The sequence below is a fragment of the Glycine soja genome, chromosome 9 (genome assembly GCF_004193775.1).
Source record: "Glycine soja cultivar W05 chromosome 9, ASM419377v2, whole genome shotgun sequence".
Classification (NCBI taxonomy): Eukaryota; Viridiplantae; Streptophyta; class Magnoliopsida; order Fabales; family Fabaceae; genus Glycine; species Glycine soja.
Window position 1 is genome coordinate 15630940 of NC_041010.1, and position 21527 is coordinate 15652466.

Genomic DNA, 21527 nt, shown 5'->3' on the forward strand with positions numbered 1-21527 from the left:
TAGTAATTCGGGTGCGCTTAGAAATCTTCTTCATTAAGTCTTTGGGCGGCAAGCACCTCCCTTTTTTTCTATAAATAGGGGAGGGGGGAGCTGTTTCAAAATGTTCAGCCCCTTTGGCACTTCTCTCTCTTTCGAATTTGCTTGGAAAAATCGTTTCCGTGAAGAAAATCTAAGCCGAGGCGCTTCCGAAACGCTTCCGTAAGCGATTCTGTGGAAATTCTTCATCGTTCTTCACCGTTCTTCATCCGTTCTTCGTTCGTTCTTCGTTCTTCAACGGGTAAGTTTTCGAATTCGAGACTTTCAATTCATTTCTTGTTTTGTCTACTTTCACTTTAATTTCATTTACTTTCAGTTTTCTTTTCTTCCGTTTTTAACGTGCTTTAACCATTTATTGAAGCCGTTTTCTCGTCTAATAAATGATAAAATGAATTTCAACCAATCATTTGTGTTGTAATCTCGTTTAATCACTGTTAAAACGAAATCTAACCGATCGTTCACGCTATAACCTCGGTTAAACCAAAAAAAGTAAAATAATAATAAAATAATCAAAATATCTTGAAAAATAATAATAAAATAATCAAAATATCTTTGAATAAAATAAATTAAAAAAATCAATCGGACGTTTTTCTTTGGAAGTTTCCTTGAATGAATTGATTAATAACCAAAGTGAAACTAAGACTAAAATAGACTCACAAATCAAGTTTTGTCCGAAAATCACTAAAAACCGTTTTAAGGTCCAACGCCTTAAACGGTCCTCTTTGCTTTTATCGGTTAACATGGACCGTTCAAAAGCATAAAATCAACATGTGACTTTACCGCTTTTGCAAGAACTACGTAGGTCTGATTTCCTCATCGCAATTGAGGATACGTAGGAGCAAAAGCCCCGCTTTTGTCGACCACCCCAAGAGATCGTTAATGGTCCAAATGCCTTAACGTTTCTCTCCTTTCAAAAACAAGAGATCGTTAATGGTCCAATGCCTTAACGTTTCTCTCCTTTCAAAATCAAAAGACCGTTTAATGGTCCAACACCTTAAATGACCTTTTGTTCAAATAAAAAACATATTTTGCAAAAAAGACAAAAAACAAACTTAAACCAAACACTTTGTTCCGAAAGAACTACGTAGGTCTGATTTTCTCATCCCAAATTGAGGAATACGTAGGAGCAAAGGGAAACACCCTTGTCGACCACAAAAAAGAAAAAATATAAAAAGGGTATAAAGGATATAAGGACATAAAAGGGAACATAAAAATCAAAGTCATGTTTGCACATTCGATTAAAGGCTGTCGTCCCTTGTGACGGACGTGTGGGGTGCTAATACCTTCCCCGCGCGTAAATACAACTCCCGAACCTTTCACTTAAAAGTTCGTAGATCGCGTCTTTTCCGGTTTTTCCGACGTTTTCCTCAAATAAACGTTGGTGGCGACTCCGCGCGTATTCCTTTCGTGGAACACGCATCCCGCGAGTCACGCATCGCCCTCCCGCCGAAGGGTAGGTTGCGACAGTTGGCGACTCCACTGGGGACTGTTTTTTAGAGAGTTAGGCCATTTAATCTTGTGCAATGTTTTATCATGACTTTCTCCTTTGTTGGTTTCCCTTTATTTGTTTTATGTTCTTGTGTATATAAACTATTTGTTGCTTTTAGTGTGTTTTAGAATGTATGCATGAGGTAAATATTTATTCATTTGATGCACACAAACACTAACACTATTTGCACACACTGTGAGTGAAAAAGGGCCCTATACCCGGGTTCATGGGAACATAAGGAGTGGAGGTGAATCTGTGATCATGCTAGGTCTCCGACTTGCTTGATTACAGTGAACCCTCATCTAGAGCTTTTCTCTTTGAAAACTTATTGTTGCTAGTAGTCCCTACTGCTGCAATATGTTCTTCGAAGGGGATGATACCTCTAGAAACCATCAAGAGAGATATGACTACCTTGGGGATTATTGCTAAAAGCCTAGTTAGTTCTCTCCCTTATAGGTCCCTTAAATAGGGGCACGGAGCAAACACGCTGCGTGCCATTTTTCACACTGCCATGCATAAGTATCATATACCTGTTTGCTTATGTTCAGTGAATATTATCATACTATGTACATCCCCGTATTGTACCTTTCGCATGTGCATCATGTGTGGGTTCCGTCTTAATCCCCTCTCTTGGGCAAACCAACGGAGGGTCCGTGTCACCTTCTTAAATACATACGTTGGGCACTTTGCTACCCCAAGACGTTGTATCTAAGAAGGAGACAATTTCCCGAGCTCCCGTATTCATAAATTGCATCCATGTCATATGCATTCCTTCATGCATTCATCCATTCCACCCATGATAGATGTCGGAGTTTTGATTCGCACTAGATTTTATTTCACTTTAGTAAAACATGGGATCAAGTCAAAAGCCTTCGCTTAAAAAGAGGTTTTATCAAGTCAAAATCAAGAGCTTAGAGGTCACCAGTTTACGAAAGTTGGGGCAATTAATGGGTCAACTTCAACGGCAAGCCTTCCGCAAAGCCTATGGTAAGATTTGGGACCTAGCTAGGGTAGAAGTCTCCATGGAACCGATTGCATCCCTTTCCCAGTATTATGACCAGCCCCTAAGGTGCTTCACATTTGAGGACTTCCAGCTAGTGCCGACTGTGAAAGAGTTGGAAGAAATCCTGGGATGCCAACTGGGAGGAAGGAAGCCATATCTTTTCTTTGGGTTCTATCCCTCCACGAAAAGAGTTGCCAAGGTAGTGAAAATCTCAGCACAAGAGTTGGAACATCTAAAGCAAAACAGAAATGGAGTAGTCGGAGTACCAAGGAAGTGTTTGGAGGAAAGGGAAAAGGCCTTGGAAAATCAAGGCGAATGGGCTTTCTTTTATTGACATCTTGGCGTTTTTTATCTTTGGAGTTGTCCTCTTTCCGAATATGGAAGGGTTAGTGGACCTAGCAGCGATTGACGCTTTCCTCGCCTTTCATCATGGCAAGGAAAGCCTGGTCGTCGCCATTTTGGCCATGTATGACACATTCGACCGGGGATGTGAAAAGAGCAGCGCAAGAATTGTTTGTTGTGCACTGGCTCTCTATGTGTGGCTGGTTTCACACCTTTTTTCTCCAAGAAGGTAGGCCCGTCTATCCGCTACAAGGTCACCGCTCGTGCGTCGAAAAGGGAAAGGGTAATTGATTCATTGCACCAAGAGGCAACAATGTGGACGGACTGATTTGCTCTTACTTTGAACAGGAGTCAAGAACTTCCCCGATTGCTAGCCAAGGCCAAAGCAGTGGCGGACACCTACTCCGCCCCCGAGGAGATCCACGGACTTCTCAGCTATTGTCAGCATATGATAGACTTAATGTACCATATGATTAGAAACCGCTAGGAAGTTTGTATTGTCGCTCAGATCTTGACTAGTTATAACTTTTTGAAAAAAATGAGTTTATCCCACGTTTTTACTCCAAAAATCAGTGCGAATCAAGTCACTCCCGCATTTTATCTCTAGCATGCATTGTATGTTGGTCTCGTCCTTTGTCACGGGAAGCCGGAAGGTCCATATCACCTTCTTAATTGTACATATGGGGCACTGTGCCCCCAAATGCGCGAGTAAGAAGAGATAATTTTCCGGGCTCCCGTGTCCGTAAAATGCATTCATATCATGCACCGCATAAACATCTCTTCAGCATCATAATGAACATATCGTTCCTGCATTTGTCCGTTATCACATTCCCATTTTGCATGAGTCATTGCATCATCATATGCGTTCAACATACTTTTTGTTTGCTCATACATGATCCTTGTATTTTCCTCTACAAAACAAAAACAAAAAAAGGGAAGTACGAAAATTCACGCTGCATTCTTAGTTGCATATATTCGGTACCATGAGCCAACCATGTTGGGATCATAAACCCATTTCACTTAAAAACAAAATGATTGAACATGGTACCTAATGCATGTTTAACTAAGAAAGGATGTTTCTTCGGGCATCTCAATTTCATAATTACATTTTCCATGCATAGCTTAAAGTATGCCCGAGTCATTCATCCCTATGAGATGTTGTTGAAGTATTGGCGATCAGAATTGCCATTCCTTGGATTACGGGGTTGAACCAAGCTCATGCTTTTACAAAAAGGTTCATCAAGTCAAGTTGAAATATGGAAGTAACCGTCTTGCAAAATTGGGGCAAAAGATGAATCGAGTCACATCACTGCTTCGTCTACTGCCAAACATATTTAGGATTGTTTATGTCCTTGTTACTTCCAGTTTCACCTTGACAAAGATGTCATGGACCATGTTGAAAATCTAAATTGATTCAACCCCATATCCTGCGTAAAAATTCGCAATACTTCAACTGTACATCATTCGCATACATCCATGCTTTTCATTGGTTGCATTGCTCATTGCATTCTTTCGTTGAAAAATAAAATAAAATAAAATAAAATGAACTTAATCATTGTTATCAAAAAGAAAAAAACATGCTTTACGGCACCCTTACCGAATCTCGTGCTAGAGCTAGAGTAATGGGTGAAGCAGAGGAGGTGCAAGAGAAGATGAAGGCCGACATGGAGGCCATGAAAGAGCAAATGGCCACAATGATGGAGGCCATGATGAGCATGAAGAAGATAATGGAAGCCAATGCGGTTATAGTTGCCGCTACTAGCGCTGTCGCTAAGGTGAACCCGATGCTCCCATCTGGCCTCAAGCAAATGAATCATCCAACCTCAAATATGGTAGGCAAAGATTTGGGAAGTACGGATGACCCCATGATGTGCAAATTCAAAACAAGCACGCCTTCCCGCCATATGGTTTGCCTCCCAAACTATACACCACCCAATGTGGCATACACTCTCAATGAAAATCTCAATAACTCCACTCCGATACTCGTTGAGAACCAATAACCTCATCAGGCACATATCTCTCAAACCATGGGGGAGACACATGAAATTCCCCACCACAATCTAGCTGACTTCGAGCCTTGGCTCGGATATGCCACTGAAGGGCAAGCAGTTGGTGGTATACCCTTTGAAAACACTTTGGAGGGCCCTCAGTTTCGCCCACAACCACAACCATTGCATTTTGCGGTGGGAAGAGCCCCTCCTGCTATGGCCGAAAAGGGAAAGGCGGATCATCTAAAGGAAAGGCTCAGGGCCATTGAAGGAGGTGAAGATTATGCCTTTGCTAACCTAGAAAAGTTGTTCCTAATACCCAAACATGGTCATTCCCAAGTTCAAGGTGCTGGACCTTGACAAGTACAAGGGGACTACTTGTCCCAAGAACCATCTAAAGATGTATTGTCAGAAGATGGGGGAATACGCAAAAGATGAGGAATTGCTAATACATTCCTTCCAAGAAAGTCTTACTGGGGTAGCTGTTACCTGGTACACTAACTTGGAATCTTCCCGAGTCCATTCTTGGAAGGACCTAATGGTTGCCTTTGTTAGGCAGTATCAGTACAATTTTGATATGGTTCCGGATAGGATGCAACTACAGAAAATTTGCAAAAAGGGGGACGGATCTTTCAAAGAACACGCCCAAAAGGTGGAGGGATCTGGCGGCCCAGGTGGTACCCCCAATAATGGAAAGGGAGACGATGATCGTGATGGTAGACACATTATCGATACTCTACTATGAAAAGATGGTGGGCTGCGCACCCTCAAAGCTTTGCAGATTTGGTCTTCGCCAGTGAAAGGATCAATGTGGGTCCGAAAAGAGGCAAATTTGATCATCCTACTAGGACGACTGAGAAAACTGGGGCAAATAAAGAGGGTGAGGATGAGGCAGAAACCCATGCTGTGACTACCATTCCTGTACGGCCAAGTTTCCCACCAACCCAACAATATCTTTACTCAGCCAATAACAAACTTTCTCCTTACCCACCACCCAGTTATCCACAAAGGTCATCCCTAAATCTACCACAAAGTCTGTCTACCGCACTTCCAATGACGAACACCACCTTTAGCACAAACCAAAAAACACCAACCAAGAAGCGAATTTTGCAGCGAGAAAGCCTATAGAATTCACCCCAATTCCAGTGTCCTATGCTGACTTGCTCCCATATCTACTTGATAATTCAATGGTAGCCATAACCCTATCCAAGGTTCATCAACCTCCATTTCTCCGAGAATACGACTCGAACGCAACGTGTGCTTGTCACGGAGAAGCCCCGGGGCGTTCCATTGAGCATGGTAGGGCTCTGAAGCGTAAGGTGAAAGGTCTAATTGATGCGGGCTGGCTGAAATTTGAGGAGAATTGCGTGTAAATCCTGACATTGACAAGAGATGCCACACATGGGGCAATTTTGAAAGCTGTTGTTAGGTGTCCCTAATGACTCATCAGGGTTTCCAAGTTTATGCCATTATTGTAAACCACAGCTACAATGTTAAATGAAATGGATAAAGTTGATATCTTTGTCCCTCATCCTCTCACAAACGCATGTTTGCTTATTCAACTTTCACCGGAATGTGGGTGTAAGCCATTGGTCTGTTTGCTCAAGCAACCTGCGCTCCTGAGTGTTGACTTCCAAGACCGTTCAATCAGAGATTACTCATCTTGCACGGGGTGCCGTAAAACAATGAGCAAAGTTCAAAACAAATAAGTTTCAAAATAAAAAATAGGTTTCAAAATAAAAAATAAAAAGGCATTTGATTGACTGTGTTTTCAAGTAAAAATATAGACATTCATGTGACCTCATTTTGTCTTTTTAGAGAGAAGTGAGTTATCAAGAATAGGATGTTGGACAAATGGCCTCAGTTACCTTAAGAAAAAGGGGGGTTGAATTAAGATGCAAAGACTATTCCCCAATTGAACTATCACTCTTTCTTTTTGGATTAACAATGCACCCTTAACATGAATTACTCAAAAGACTATTCAAAATAAACTTCTTTAAAGCAAAAGATAAATAGCAATAAAAGAAGTTTAAAGGAAGAGAGGAATGCAAACTTGATTTATACTGGTTCGGCCACTTCTCGCGCCTACGTCCAGTCCTCAAGAAACCCACTTGAGATTTTCCACTCTCTTTGTAAAACTCCTTTTACAAAGTCTGAACCACACAGGGACAACCGTTCCCTTGTGTTCAAGAATCCTCTACAATAAGAGACTCTCAGTCTCTTAATCCCTTTTCAGAAGTAAGAAGAAGAGAAGAAGAATTCTCTCTTAAAAAGGATAGATTGTACAATGAAGACCAATCAAAATTCCTTATTGAATATGCAAGTGGTTGACCAAGGAATCTTTCTGAGAGGATAAGACAGTTCAGTTCAGAAAAACTCTTAATCTTTTGAGAGGATAAACTTTGTGGGCAATGAAAACTCTCTTTAAATTCGTGTTTCCAAGTCACCTTTGATGGCCATTCATAAACCATTTGAATAGATGTGACTCTTGGAAATTATTTTCTGAAAATCTCCTCTGGTAATCGATTACAAGACTTGTGTAATAGATCACAGGCTTTAAAATTTGAATAAATTGCTGGTAATCAATTACCATCCATGTGTAATCGATTACACATTATAAATTTTGAATTCAAATTTCTAGTGACTATTATAAACATTTTCAGCTGCTGGTAATCGATTACCGGAGAGCAAATCTCAATTTGAAATGATAGAATTCTTTGGTCAAACCTTTTGTTTTTTCAATTTGGAAACTTCTTCCAAAAGATTCTAGAAATCAACTTGATCATATATCTTGACTTTCTTGGATTCTTGTCTTGAATAAAACTTAGAAGCACTTGATCCTTTAGCATCATCAAGACATCAAAACATCTTGCTTCTACATAGGAGTCATTTGACTTAATCCATCAAAAAATCCTTCAACTATTTCTCGTCCTTGGAAAATTCTTTTTGCAAGAATCAACTGCTTCTTTCATTCTTCCTCACTACGAGGCTATGAAAACAAGACAACGATTGGTACCTCAAAGCCTTACACTGGGGCAATGAGGGGCATCGTGCATGAACCTCAAACGAACCTAGGGGCAGATTAGAAGTTCTCACTCAATAGGTTCCCAGCTACAAGGTCATGACGAAAGACAACGATTGGTACCTTAAAGCCTTACACTGGGGCAATGAGGGGCACTGTGCATGAGCCTCAAGTGAACATAGGGGCCGATCAAAAGTTCTCACCCATCGATGTTTTTAACAAAAAAAAGGGGGGGGACAAACCCTAGGATTTCAATGGATTGATCAAACATCAAACGACTCCATTGCCGTCACTCCAAAATGGTCAAGTGACTAAATCAAACAGAACACACACTCTGAGGGAGTTCCCGGAGAGATTTGCAAAAAAGATAGGGTGAGGTTGCATGAATTATCACCTCTTTCAAAAGGACAGTCAATCTGTGTTTTCCAAAAAAAAATTAAATCAAAATCAAAATCACAAAATAGGGAAAGAATGTCATGAACATTGTACAACTTTCCATTACATTGCATTGTTTCAAATGAAGTCCGCATTTACCAAATTTCACGACAAAGGTTGCATGCATCTGCATCCCTAAAAATCATGTTAACTGCATAGATTTCCTACATCTAATGTCCAAATCTTGTGGATTTGGGATGACCGGCCCTTTCGATGAGTCGATCTCTTGCTTTCTCATAAGGGTGGACCTTGGGTACTAGTTACCCTCACCGTTGAGAGGACTACACGTCCTCACCATCAGAGGGCTGCACGCCCTCACCTCTAGAGGACTACATGTCCTCGCCTTGAGAGGGCTACACGCCCTCACCTTGGGTACTAGTTGCCCTCACCGTTGAGAGGACTACACGTCCTCGCCTTGAGAGGACTACACGTCCTCACCATCAGAGGGTTGCACGCCCTCACCTCCAGAGGACTACATGTCCTCGCCTTGAGAGGGCTACACGTCCTCACCTTGGGTACTAGTTACCCTCACCATCAGAGGGTTGCACGCCCTCACCTCCAGAGGACTACATGTCCTCGCCTTGAGAGGGCTACACGTCCTCACCTTGGGTACTAGTTACCCTCACCGTCAGAGGGCTACACGCCCTCACCTTGAAAGGACTACACGTCCTCGCCAGCAGAGGGCTGCACGCCCTCACCTCCAGAGGACTACACCTCCTCGCCTTGAGAGGGCTGCACGCCCTCACCTTTAGAGGGCTACGTGTCCTCATTTTCAGTGTGCTCGACATCCACACCTTAAAAGAATTTAAGGTCCTCTGCCCTTAAATGCTTAACCGAGACTTGCACTTCCGATTAAGGGGCCAGTAGTTTCCTTTTAACGGTTCCTGCGCCACCCCCTGATATTGGAGGAGGGCCAACTGTGCGAGCACAACCAGAGAGGGAGGCTATCACACAGCTACTATGCATACCGGGGCAAGATTTCACCCGTGCCGCTGCAAAGAGATGAGTGCGGATCATGCGCACTAACATGACCACTCTTACACAGATATAGATGACATTGGTACTTAGCAACATTCTGCCCAGCGACCGCAATGCCAATCTCCCCCTGCAAAAGTATCAGTTGGTCTGTGTCGTCCCAACATGGGTAAGTATGCATATAGTTCAACTGATTTCTGATACCATCTATTGTTTGCAGGGATCGCACCCAAGAGACACCCAGTGGACCCGGAAAAGTCCAACAGGGCCCTGGGGTTTCCAGCTCTGGTTACGGGCCTCTATCAGTCCTACAGGGTGCTCGTACCCCCCCGACAAGGTCACATCATCATAGGTAAGTATGCACATCGCTCAACTGATTTCTGATTTCATCTATTATTTGCAGGGATCGCGCCTGCAAGACACCCAGTGGACCCGAAGAAGTCCAACAGGGTCTTGGAGTTGTCAAGCTCTAATTACGGGTCTCTGTCAGTTCTACGGAGTACCTGTCACCTCCAGCAAGGGCATCAGGCCCCCTACTAATCGAGCTTTCATCAAGAAGTACTGCGCCCCCAGGCAGGCGCAGGGCGAAACACCACAGCAGCATTGGGATGGCCGGTAGCGGGCAATAGACACACCGCCACCACCTCTAGAGTTCACCTCAGCTCATCCGCAAAAAGGTTAGAGCGTTGCCTACGACACATGGCCGACCAGCAGGCGACCAAGTCCAGAGCCAAAGGTAAGCAAAGTACTAGGTCAGTGACCGACAAGTCATAAGGCGTCCAGCTCAAGACGTTAAAGAAGCGCTACTAGGAGGCAACCTAGTACCTTTTGAATCTATGCTTGTTATTTGATCACTTTTTATAGTAGGACGCACCTAGTTGCTCATGATCCTGGGGATTTAAATAAAACAAGTGCAAGCTCGGAAGGTAGTCATACCTCACAAAATATATATATGTATGTTTAGGTAGTGAAAATACCTTAGATATGCATGTATGTAAACAAAAAAATACTTCACAAAATATATATATGTTTAGGTAGAGAGATACCTTAGATGTGCGTGTATGTAAACAAAAAATTACTTCACAAAATATATATTTGTATGTTTAGGTAGAGAGATACCTTAGATGTGCGTGTATGTAGCAAAAAAATACCTCACAAAACATATATATGTATGTTTAGGTGGCAAGATACCTTGGATATGCATGTATATAGCAAAAATACCTCACAAAAATATACACATGTTTAGGTAGCAAAATACCTCATGAAAAAAAAAAGGGGAAAAAAAAAACAAACAAGAAAAAGAAATAAACAAATGATAAAAAAGGAAAAGAAAAATAAGTTGTCTAGCTGAAAAACCAACATGCTTTTGAAAAGAGATGACTTCCAACTTTTCTTTGAAGAAAAATTCGCTGATCATAGCTAGTTTTTGAAAAAAAATGTGTGTACACCTGAAGGGTGAATGCTGTGAAATTTTCCCGGACGCCCGAAATGAACTTGGATGAATGCACAAATGGATAAAAGAACATATTTTGGAAACATTGGGTTGACTAAAATAGAGGAAATGAATCCTGAGCCTTAGCATCACATGACCATAAAAATTTGACACTTGAGTGTCCACATAGGTGCATGCATGACCAGTTTTGCATAAAATTTCCAAATCATCATTTTTGCATTTGTGTCATGGAAATAATGTGGGGCATCCCTTTTATCCTTGAGCCAAACCAAACCCTGACATGTATCATGCCTAGCCATTCTACAAGTCTTGAGCCAAAATCCTGACTCACCATAAACCTTGACCCAGGGTGAGAATGTCAATCCTTACCCTCGGAAGCAAAAAAGAAGAGAAGGAAAATTTCCAATCAAAGAAAAAGAGAAGGAAAATTTCCAATCAAAGGAAAAAAGGAAGCAAGGAAATTCCCAATCAAAGAGTGGGAGAAAGAAAAAAGAAAAGAAAGAAAATTCCCAACCAAAGAATGGGAGAAAGTAAAAAAGAAGAAAGCTCCTGGTCAAAGAAACCAGAAGAAATGTGCAGAGAGGTCTTTGGACCGGACAATATCTGAACAATACAGAATTGTCACCAAATGAACAAAAAAAGAAGGAAAGGAAACCACGACCTAAAATGGTCTTCTCCCTTTGATTACCAACCAAAATCCCGTGCGCTAGCGACTTTTTTTTTCTCACCCCGCACTAAACAAAAAAAAAACGGAAAAAGAAAAAGCCAGAAAAATCAAAGGCCAAAAACACACAAAAGCCGAAAAAAAAAACCACCAAAAAAAAAAAAAACCATTCCCAAGGGAAGCCCTATTGATCCATGATCACGCATGTAATTTTTGATTTGATAGGAAATAATTTGCAAAGTCAAGTCATGACATATCTATGGTCCGGAATTAGGATGAAACACTTACCTGTGCGAGATTGATACACTTTGAGTGATTTTCTTCTATTTTTGTCGAACCCAGTGTTTCCTCTAAATGGTCATTTAGAAACGAAATGCTAACATCCAAGATCTCATTTATGGTTATGGGAGATTTCATCAGCAGACTCTTCTTCCCCGGTAGACGCATTGTTTCTCACTCAAAAAAGCATATGCTGCTCTAAATCAGTTGGAATATTTGTCTCTTTGCTAAAGCATGTTTGCATTTTAGTGGAGAAAACACCGAGACTTTTTCAAGTCTCACAAGTTATCAAGAACTACGTAGGTCTGAGTTCCTCATGGGAGGATACGTAGGAGCAAAAGCCTCGCTTTTGTCGACCGCACCGCTTTCTGTTACCATGACCCAAGAGCTGGTAGCCCGCGGAGACACCTTACGGTTATCCGCACCTCGAGTGTGATTGATAAGCAGAGGCCAATATGGTCATCTGCGCCCTTTCCGGAGATGTAGGCATCTTCTGGTGGAGACTTTTTCAAGTCTCACAAGTTATCCAGAACTACGTAGGTCTGAGTTCCTCATTGGAGGATACGTAGGAGCAAGAGCCTTGCTTTTGTCGGCCGCCCCATAATCTTTGTCATACTGACCCTGAGGTCATGTGACGTGCACCCTTGTATCATCCAGAGGCGGCGGGCCCGATGATACGCGGAGATACCTTACGGTTATCCGCACCCTTTTGTCATCCAGAGGCGGCGGGCCCGATGACAAGCAGAGACCAAGTTTGGTCATTCTGCACCCTTGTATCATCCAGAGGCGGCGGGCCCGATGATACGCGGAGATACCTTACGGTTATTCGCACCCTTTTGTCATCCAGAGGCGGCGGGCCCGATGACAAGCAGAGACCAAGTTTGGTCATTCTGCACCCTTGTATCATCCAGAGGCGGCGGGCCCGATGATACGCGGAGATACCTTACGGTTATCCGCACCCTTTTGTCATCCAGAGGCGGCGGGCCCGATGACAAGCAGAGACCAAGTTTGGTCATTCTGCACCCTTGTATCATCCAGAGGCGGCGGGCCCGATGATACGCGGAGATACCTTACGGTTATCCGCACCCTTTTGTCATCCAGAGGCGGCGGGCCCGATGACAAGCAGAGACCAAGTTTGGTCATTCTGCACCCTTGTATCATCCAGAGGCGGCGGGCCCGATGATACGCGGAGATACCTTACGGTTATCCGCACCCTTTTGTCATCCAGAGGCGGCGGGCCCGATGACAAGCAGAGACCAAATTTGGTCATTCTGCACCCTTGTATCATCCAGAGGCGGCGGGCCCGATGACACGCGGAGATACCTTACGGTTATCCGCACCCTTTTGTCATCCAGAGGCGGCGGGCCCGATGACAAGCAGAGACCAAGTTTGGTCATTCTGCACCCTTGTATCATCCAGAGGCGGCGGGCCCGATGATACGCGGAGATACCTTACGGTTATCCGCACCCTTTTGTCATCCAGAGGCGGCGGGCCCGATGACAAGCAGAGACCAAGTTTGGTCATTCTGCACCCTTGTATCATCCAGAGGCGGTGGGCCCGATGATACGCGGAGATACCTTACGGTTATCCGCACCCTTTTGTCATCCAGAGGCGGCGGGCCCGATGACAAGCAGAGACCAAGTTTGGTCATTCTGCACCCTTGTATCATCCAGAGGCGGCGGGCCCGATGATACGCGGAGATACCTTACGGTTATCCGCACCCTTTTGTCATCCAGAGGCGGCGGGCCCGATGACAAGCAGAGACCAAATTTGGTCATTCTGCACCCTTGTATCATCCAGAGGCGGCGGGCCCGATGACACGCGGAGATACCTTACGGTTATCCGCACCCTTTTGTCATCCAGAGGCGGCGGGCCCGATGACAAGCAAAGACCAAGTTTGGTCATTCTGCACCCTTGTATCATCCAGAGGCGGCGGGCCCGATGATACGCGGAGATACCTTACGGTTATCCGCACCCTTTTGTCATCCAGAGGCGGCGGGCCCGATGACAAGCAGAGACCAAGTTTGGTCATTCTGCACCCTTGTATCATCCAGAGGCGGTGGGCCCGATGATACGCGGAGATACCTTACGGTTATCCGCACCCTTTTGTCATCCAGAGGCGGCGGGCCCGATGACAAGCAGAGACCAAGTTTGGTCATTCTGCACCCTTGTATCATCCAGAGGCGGCGGGCCCGATGATACGCGGAAATACCCGAGTGGTTATCCGTATAAACATTCTTTTGCTATCTGTAAGACAGAACGCTTGATAGCATGCAGAGGCTGACATAGTCTTCTGCACCTTTTGTTCCTCCGGGAACAACAAGTCATTTACATGCGGAAATTTCATGGTCACCCGCGACTCTCGTCAACCGAGAGGAGCGAAATTAGTGTCATACACTAATTTTCGTCCGGGTACCTTTGCTTGATGACATGCGACCTTTCTTTGGTCCTTGTGAGGTGCTTGGCACCCATCATTAGGCAATTTGTGAAAATCCGGGAACGACAAGTCATGGTCACCCGCGACTCTCGTCAACCGAGAGGAGCGAAATTAGTGTCATACACTAATTTTTGTCCGGGTACCTTTGCTTGATGACATGCGACCTTTCTTTGGTCCTTGTGAGGTGCTTGGCACCCATCATTAGGCAATTTGTGAAATTCTGGGAACAACAAGTCATTTGCATGTGGAGATTTTATGGTCACCCGCGACTCTCGTCAAATCGAGAGGAACGAAATTAGTGTCTTATCTTTACTTTCCTTTTATCTCCAATAAAAGACAAGTAAAGAGGGGCAACTGTTATACCCTAATTTCGTCCGGGGACCTTTGCTTGATGACATGCGACCTTTCTTTGGTCCTTGTGAGGTGCTTGGTACCCATCATTAGGCAATTTGTGAAATTCCAGGACATGCCGGAAAACCAAAAAATATTGATGCACAATCCGTAAGTTTCCGTGACACACCGGAAATCAAATGGAAGCATCGTTGCATAATTAAGTGAGATTCCGTAACATTCCGTAAGTCAAAAAGGGGATGATTATGTAATCCGCAAGGTTCCGTAACATTACGGAAAGAAAACAAGTATCGTTACGAGATTCGTAAGTTTCCGTAACTTTACGAAAAAAGAATCACCAAAAAAGGTAAGGGGGTGAACTTATCAAGATAGGGGTGTAAATAGCAATTCAAATCTAGGCCCTTCTAGAACATTTTGGAAGTTGGGTTGCTTAAGGAGGAAGCAACTGGGCGGCAAGCTCCTCCACGTTTTTGAAAAATGGTTTTCGGGGCTTCCGCGGCTTCCGTAATACTTCCGTAAAATTTCCGAAAACCTTGGGTAAGCATATTCCACTTAACATTGGTGAAAGGGAAGAGAAAAAAGATGAAAATCAAATTCGAAAACAGTTCCGTAAGGCTTCCGTAACTTTTCCGTAAAATACGAAAAGGGGGGTGAACTTAGTAATTCGGGTGCGCTTAGAAATCTTCTTCATTAAGTCTTTGGGCGGCAAGCACCTCCCTTTTTTTCTATAAATAGGGGAGGGGGGAGCTGTTTCACAATGTTCAGCCCCTTTGGCACTTCTCTCTCTTTCGAATTTGCTTGGAAAAATCGTTTCTGTGAAGAAAATCTAAGCCGAGGCGCTTCCGAAACGCTTCCGTAAGCGATTCTGTGGAAATTCTTCATCGTTCTTCACCGTTCTTCATCCGTTCTTCGTTCGTTCTTCGTTCTTCAACGGGTAAGTTTTCGAATTCGAGACTTTCAATTCATTTCTTGTTTTGTCTACTTTCACTTTAATTTCATTTACTTTCAGTTTTCTTTTCTTCCGTTTTTAACGTGCTTTAACCATTTATTGAAGCCGTTTTCTCGTCTAATAAATGATAAAATGAATTTCAACCAATCATTTGTGTTGTAATCTCGTTTAATCACTGTTAAAACGAAATCTAACCGATCGTTCACGCTATAACCTCGGTTAAACCAAAAAAAGTAAAATAATAATAAAATAATCAAAATATCTTGAAAAATAATAATAAAATAATCAAAATATCTTTGAATAAAATAAATTAAAAAAATCAATCGGACGTTTTTCTTTGGAAGTTTCCTTGAATGAATTGATTAATAACCAAAGTGAAACTAAGACTAAAATAGACTCACAAATCAAGTTTTGTCCGAAAATCACTAAAAACCGTTTTAAGGTCCAACGCCTTAAACGGTCCTCTTTGCTTTTATCGGTTAACATGGACCGTTCAAAAGCATAAAATCAACATGTGACTTTACCGCTTTTGCAAGAACTACGTAGGTCTGATTTCCTCATCGCAATTGAGGATACGTAGGAGCAAAAGCCCCGCTTTTGTCGACCACCCCAAGAGATCGTTAATGGTCCAAATGCCTTAACGTTTCTCTCCTTTCAAAAACAAGAGATCGTTAATGGTCCAATGCCTTAACGTTTCTCTCCTTTCAAAATCAAAAGACCGTTTAATGGTCCAACACCTTAAATGACCTTTTGTTCAAATAAAAAACATATTTTGCAAAAAAGACAAAAAACAAACTTAAACCAAACACTTTGTTCCGAAAGAACTACGTAGGTCTGATTTTCTCATCCCAAATTGAGGAATACGTAGGAGCAAAGGGAAACACCCTTGTCGACCACAAAAAAGAAAAAATATAAAAAGGGTATAAAGGATATAAGGACATAAAAGGGAACGTAAAAATCAAAGTCATGTTTGCACATTCGATTAAAGGCTGTCGTCCCTTGTGACGGACGTGTGGGGTGCTAATACCTTCCCCGCGCGTAAATACAACTCCCGAACCTTTCACTTAAAAGTTCGTAGATCGCGTCTTTTCCGGTTTTTCCGACGTTTTCCTCAAATAAACGTTGGTGGCGACTCCGCGCGTATTCCTTTCGTGGAACACGCATCCCGCGAGTCACGCGTCGCCCTCCCGCCGAAGGGTAGGTTGCGACAATAGGCTCAATAAGAAACTCGTGCCATAATGCACAAAAGGGAAGATTTAAATTGTTTAGTCTTGACATTCTTAATTCCTTTTGTCTTATGATGTTAAAGTTCCCTTCGATTCATACGATGAAAGTCAACTCTGAGCACTAGGTGACACTAGCAAATTGTACTTCTCTGATGATATGTTGTTAAGGTTGTTGAATTACAAGAGTTGTTATGTTGTCAGTCCACTGGACAAAAAAACTTAAGCAAATTGAGTGAATCTTAGCTTTGCTAAGTTAGTGAGTTTCATTGTATTCAAGCTTATTCAGTAAACACTCTGTGAGTGATTAAGAATGCATTTTCTTTTAAAAATATATTGTTTGTGAAAGGAAGGAGTAACTTAGTGACAAAGAATACTTTGGTCTTAATCAAAGAATTAATTAGTGGAACCCTTCAAGATTTGAAGGAGAACTGGACGTAACCCAAGAGTTGGGGCGAACTAGTACAATATATGTGTGTGTTTCTCTACTGCTTCTATATAACTGATTCTTTTCTATAAATCACTTCTACACTACTATCCAAGTTTTGCGAACTATTTTTAAGTACAATATGATTTCGAACCCCTTGGATGAAGCTCTTCATCCATTGATATCTGTTTAAGAAAAGTTTTTTATTAGACTAAATTTTTATCCATCACACTATTCAACCCCCCTTCTAATGTGTTTCAGGTACTTCAAAAAAATGTCATAATCAAAACATAGTTTATGGGGGATTAAAAACACCATAAATTGTAAGAATTTTTTTTTAAAAAAATGCAAGGAACTCTTTTCCCTAACAACACCCAATCCAAATCTTGATAAAGGAAAAAAATCAACCTAGATCAGAAATCCACAACAAACACAACTCCAAATTAGATATGAAAATCGTCATCTATATCACACTCTCCTCCCCTCCCCAATCCATCGCACTAGCTTCATGGAAGATCACAACAATGATGGAAAAGGAGAAAGAGCAAGAGACTTCGAGGGAGGAGTGAAAAACGATGCCATTAAGGGACACAAGAGGTTGGAGAGGTCAGCAGTGGGAATTCAATGAGATGTCGGTGCTGAAGTGGGTGATATTTGTGAAGGAGTTGGACTATGATAAAAAGCAAAAAAAGAAAAAAAAAGATTTGATGAACAAAATCAATTGAAGAACAGATCTAGAAGGCTCTTTTATAAGCTTTGAGACCCAGTTAAAGAAAAAAAACCCACAAATATGATGAACTCAAAAAAGCTTTTGGCCCAACCATTAATGCCAATAAGGTGGTGTAAAGGTTTTTGCTCCTTTCTTGTTGGAATGTCTTCCTCTCCTTTTTGCGTGGAATGGTGAAATTTGAAAACTTGCTTGAGTGCGAAAGTAGAAATTCTAAGTCATTTTCTTTGAGAAAATAAGGAATCATTAAGGGAATGTGTTTGTTTTTGCAATCTTTGAAAGAAAGAACAAAGAAAGGAGTTAAACCTTGAAGTCATGGACTGAAGAGAGAGAGAGAGAGAGAGAGAGAGGAGGTAGAGTTTTGACACATGTCAACGTTTAATTGGTTAATTGGTCAGATTATGTGCATAGCCACTAGACACATAGGTTCAAAGTCATTTGAACCTAACTCTAGACCAAAAAATAACACATTATAATTTTATAGGATAAAAAATAAAGAAATTTTTTTGCAGGGACTAAATTCAAACTTTACGAATTTTACAAGGACGAAAAACATAATTTAGCCATATAATATTCGTGGGAATAAGCCTAATTGACATATACTCATACACAACTTACGTGTAGACTTTGGATGGGATTCACCTATATGTATTATGTGTCACTAAGTTATATCTACAAGCGAAAATTTATAACAATTTTGAAAATAACCAATACCAATATGTATTGTCTCCGTTAATATAACCTATAACTATAATTTATCACAATTATTAGAATTACCTATATATACCAAGATGTATCATTTGTCATTATAGCTTATGCCTTTCTATTATGTCTAGTTATCGGATTTTTGAATTTTGAAAAATAATATTAAATTTATTTTCCAAGATTCAAAAACCAGATAACTACTACCTATACCAGTAAGGTGTAGACTATAGTGAAACATGGTAACATATTTCTATGAATATTTCTCTTTGTATTAGATTCTAGCCCGTGAGGTTTTAGAAGGAAAACGAGAAGGAAAACATGAAAAAGTGACAGTGAGAAAGTTCTAGAGAAAAAAAGGGGAGTGTGCACTTTAAAACTTTTCCAAATTCTTTTTGAAATCCTTTAATTATAGTGGATTAATATATACACAAAATATATTTTAATATTTGCCAACATTTATTTTTTAAAAAATTTATGAAAAATATTAAATAATAAGAATTGAAAAAGAAGGTAACCTGCACTCTAAAAGTTTTCCAAAATCTCTTGAAATCCTTTTAATTTTAGTGAATTTTAATCTATAAATAAAATAAACTTTAAAAATTGACAACATTTATTTCTTATAATCTTACAAAATGTATTATATATGTAATAAATATAGTAACTTATATTATATGAAAAACCATTCAATTTAAATAATATAATGATGTAAATAAAACATCAATAATATGAAATAAATACTACCTTAATATTTCTGTTTAAATTTTACTTATATATATATATTATTTTTTATTTGATTGTTTTAAATTATGTTTTATGAAAATAATAAAAAATATTTTTTAAATATTTCATTAAATTCAACATAATTCACGGTAAATTATTTAAAATAATAATTAAGGAATAAATTAAGAAGTAAATTTTTATACAAAAATATATAATGAAATATGCACAATTAAGTGTAATAAATTTACATTTGTTAAGGGAGGTGAGTGCAGAATTTAATACAAAAAGGGATGACAGTATAACACTTGCATAGTTCAAGGGTGATAGTGTAAATGATATTTTGGTCATATGTTTTTTAACATAATTTAATGGAACTTTAACGATTTTTTCTTAAAAATAGAGCATAGAAGTGTAATATTTGAATCTATTAAAAAGAAGAGTGCATTTTTTAACATAAGAGATGAGAGGCACTGTTGGTGTTTAATGAGATGTGCTTGCTGGGTGTTAAGAGTAATGAGTTTACCTTCCCCAGTGTGCTTAAGGCATGTTCAATGAAGAGGGATCTAAACATGGGTAGGAAGGTTCATGGGATGGCTGTTGTCATAGGGTTTGAGTCTGATGGGTTTGTTGTTAACATTTTGGTTGTTATGTATGCCAAGTGTTGTCTGCTAGCTGATTCTAGGAGGTTGTTTGGTGGAATTGTGGAGCAAAATGTTGTTTCGTGGAATGCCATGTTCTCTTGTTATGTGCAAAGTGAGTCGTGTGGTGAGGCTGTGGGCTCGTTTAAGGAAATGGTGAGGAGTGGAATAGGGCCTAATGAATTCAGCATTTCCATCATATTGAATGCCTGTGCAAGGTTGCAGGATGGCAGTCTAGAAAGGACGGTTCGTGGATTATGCTAAAGATGGGGCTTAATTTGGATCAGTTTTCTGAGAATGTATTCGTTGACATGTATTCTAAAGTAGGGGAGATAGAAGGTGCGTTTACTGTTTTTCAGGACATTGCACACCCTGATGTTGTTTCTTGGAATGCAGTTATTGGCTTATTGCTGGTTGTGTTCTTCACAATCGTAATGATTTAGCTTTGATGCTGTTGGATGAGATGAAAGGCTCAGGAACTCATCCGAATATGTTTACGCTATCAAGTGCTTTAAAGGCCTGTGCTACTATGGGGTTCAAGGAGTTGGGTAGACAGTTACATTCTAGTTTGATAAAGATGGATGCTGACTCAGATTTGTTTGCTGCTGTTGGAGTTGTACATATGTATTCCACGTGTGAAATGATGGATGATGCAAGAAGAGCAAGATGCAGATATCAAGCCAGATCCATTTATCTGCAGTTTTCTTTTAAATGTTTGTGGAAATTTATTTGCATATGCTGATCGTGCCTTTTCTGAGATACCTAATAGAGGAATAGTCTCATGGTCTGCAATGATTGGAGGATATGCTCAGCATGGCCATGGTAAAGAGGCTCTTCAATTGTTCAATCAAATGCTTAGAGATGGTGTCACCCAACCATATTACTTTGGTAAATGAGGGAAAACAACATTTTGTAAAAATGGAGGAAATGTTTGGGAACACAAGAGAATTATGCTTGCATGATTGATCTCCTTGGACGATCAGGGAAATTAAATGAAGCAGTGGAGCTTGTAAACTCCATTCCATTTGAGGCTGATGGCTCAGTTTGGGGGGCACTTCTTGGAGCTGCAAGAATCCATAAAAATATAGAACTCGGTCAGAAAGCTGCAGAGATGCTTTTTGATCTTGAGCCAGAGAAATCTGGTACGCATGTTCTCCTTGCAAACATCTATGCCTCTGCAGGGATATGGGAAAATGTTGCTAAGGTTAGAAAGCTTATGAAAGACAACAAGGTGAAGAAGGAGCCTGGAATGAGTTGGAACGAGATCAAAGACTAGGTATACACTTTCATTGTTGGAGACAGAAGTCATTCTAGAAGTGATGAAATATATGCTAAACTGGATCAGTTGGGTGATCTACTAAGTAAAGCTGGATATAGTCCCATTGTAGAGATTTATATACATAATGTGAACAAAAGAGAAAAGGAGAAGCTCTTATATCACCATAGTGAGAAACTTGCTGTAGCCTTTGCATTAATTGCTACGGCACCCGGAGCCCTTACCAGGGTGAAGAAGAATCTACGAATTTGTGTTGACTGCCACACCTTTCTCAAATACGTAAGTAAAATTGATTCAAGAGAAATTGTTGTCAGAGATATTAATAGATTCCATCATTTTAAAGATGGATCACGTTCCTGTGGTGATTATTGGTAATATTATCAAGATG

At 40.9% G+C, this 21527-nt stretch overlaps 1 protein-coding gene across 1 annotated transcript; it reads left to right on the plus strand.

Moving 5' to 3' along the window:
• The first annotated feature begins 20129 nt into the window (after nt 1-20129).
• On the plus strand, nt 20130-21139 carry LOC114368210 (pentatricopeptide repeat-containing protein At4g02750-like). The gene is made up of 4 exons (XM_028325539.1): nt 20130-20176; nt 20260-20487; nt 20564-20751; nt 20847-21139. The coding sequence occupies exons 1-4, from the start codon at nt 20130-20132 to the stop codon at nt 21137-21139; spliced, it is 756 nt and encodes a 251-aa protein (XP_028181340.1).
• Nucleotides 21140-21527: the final 388 nt, after the last annotated feature.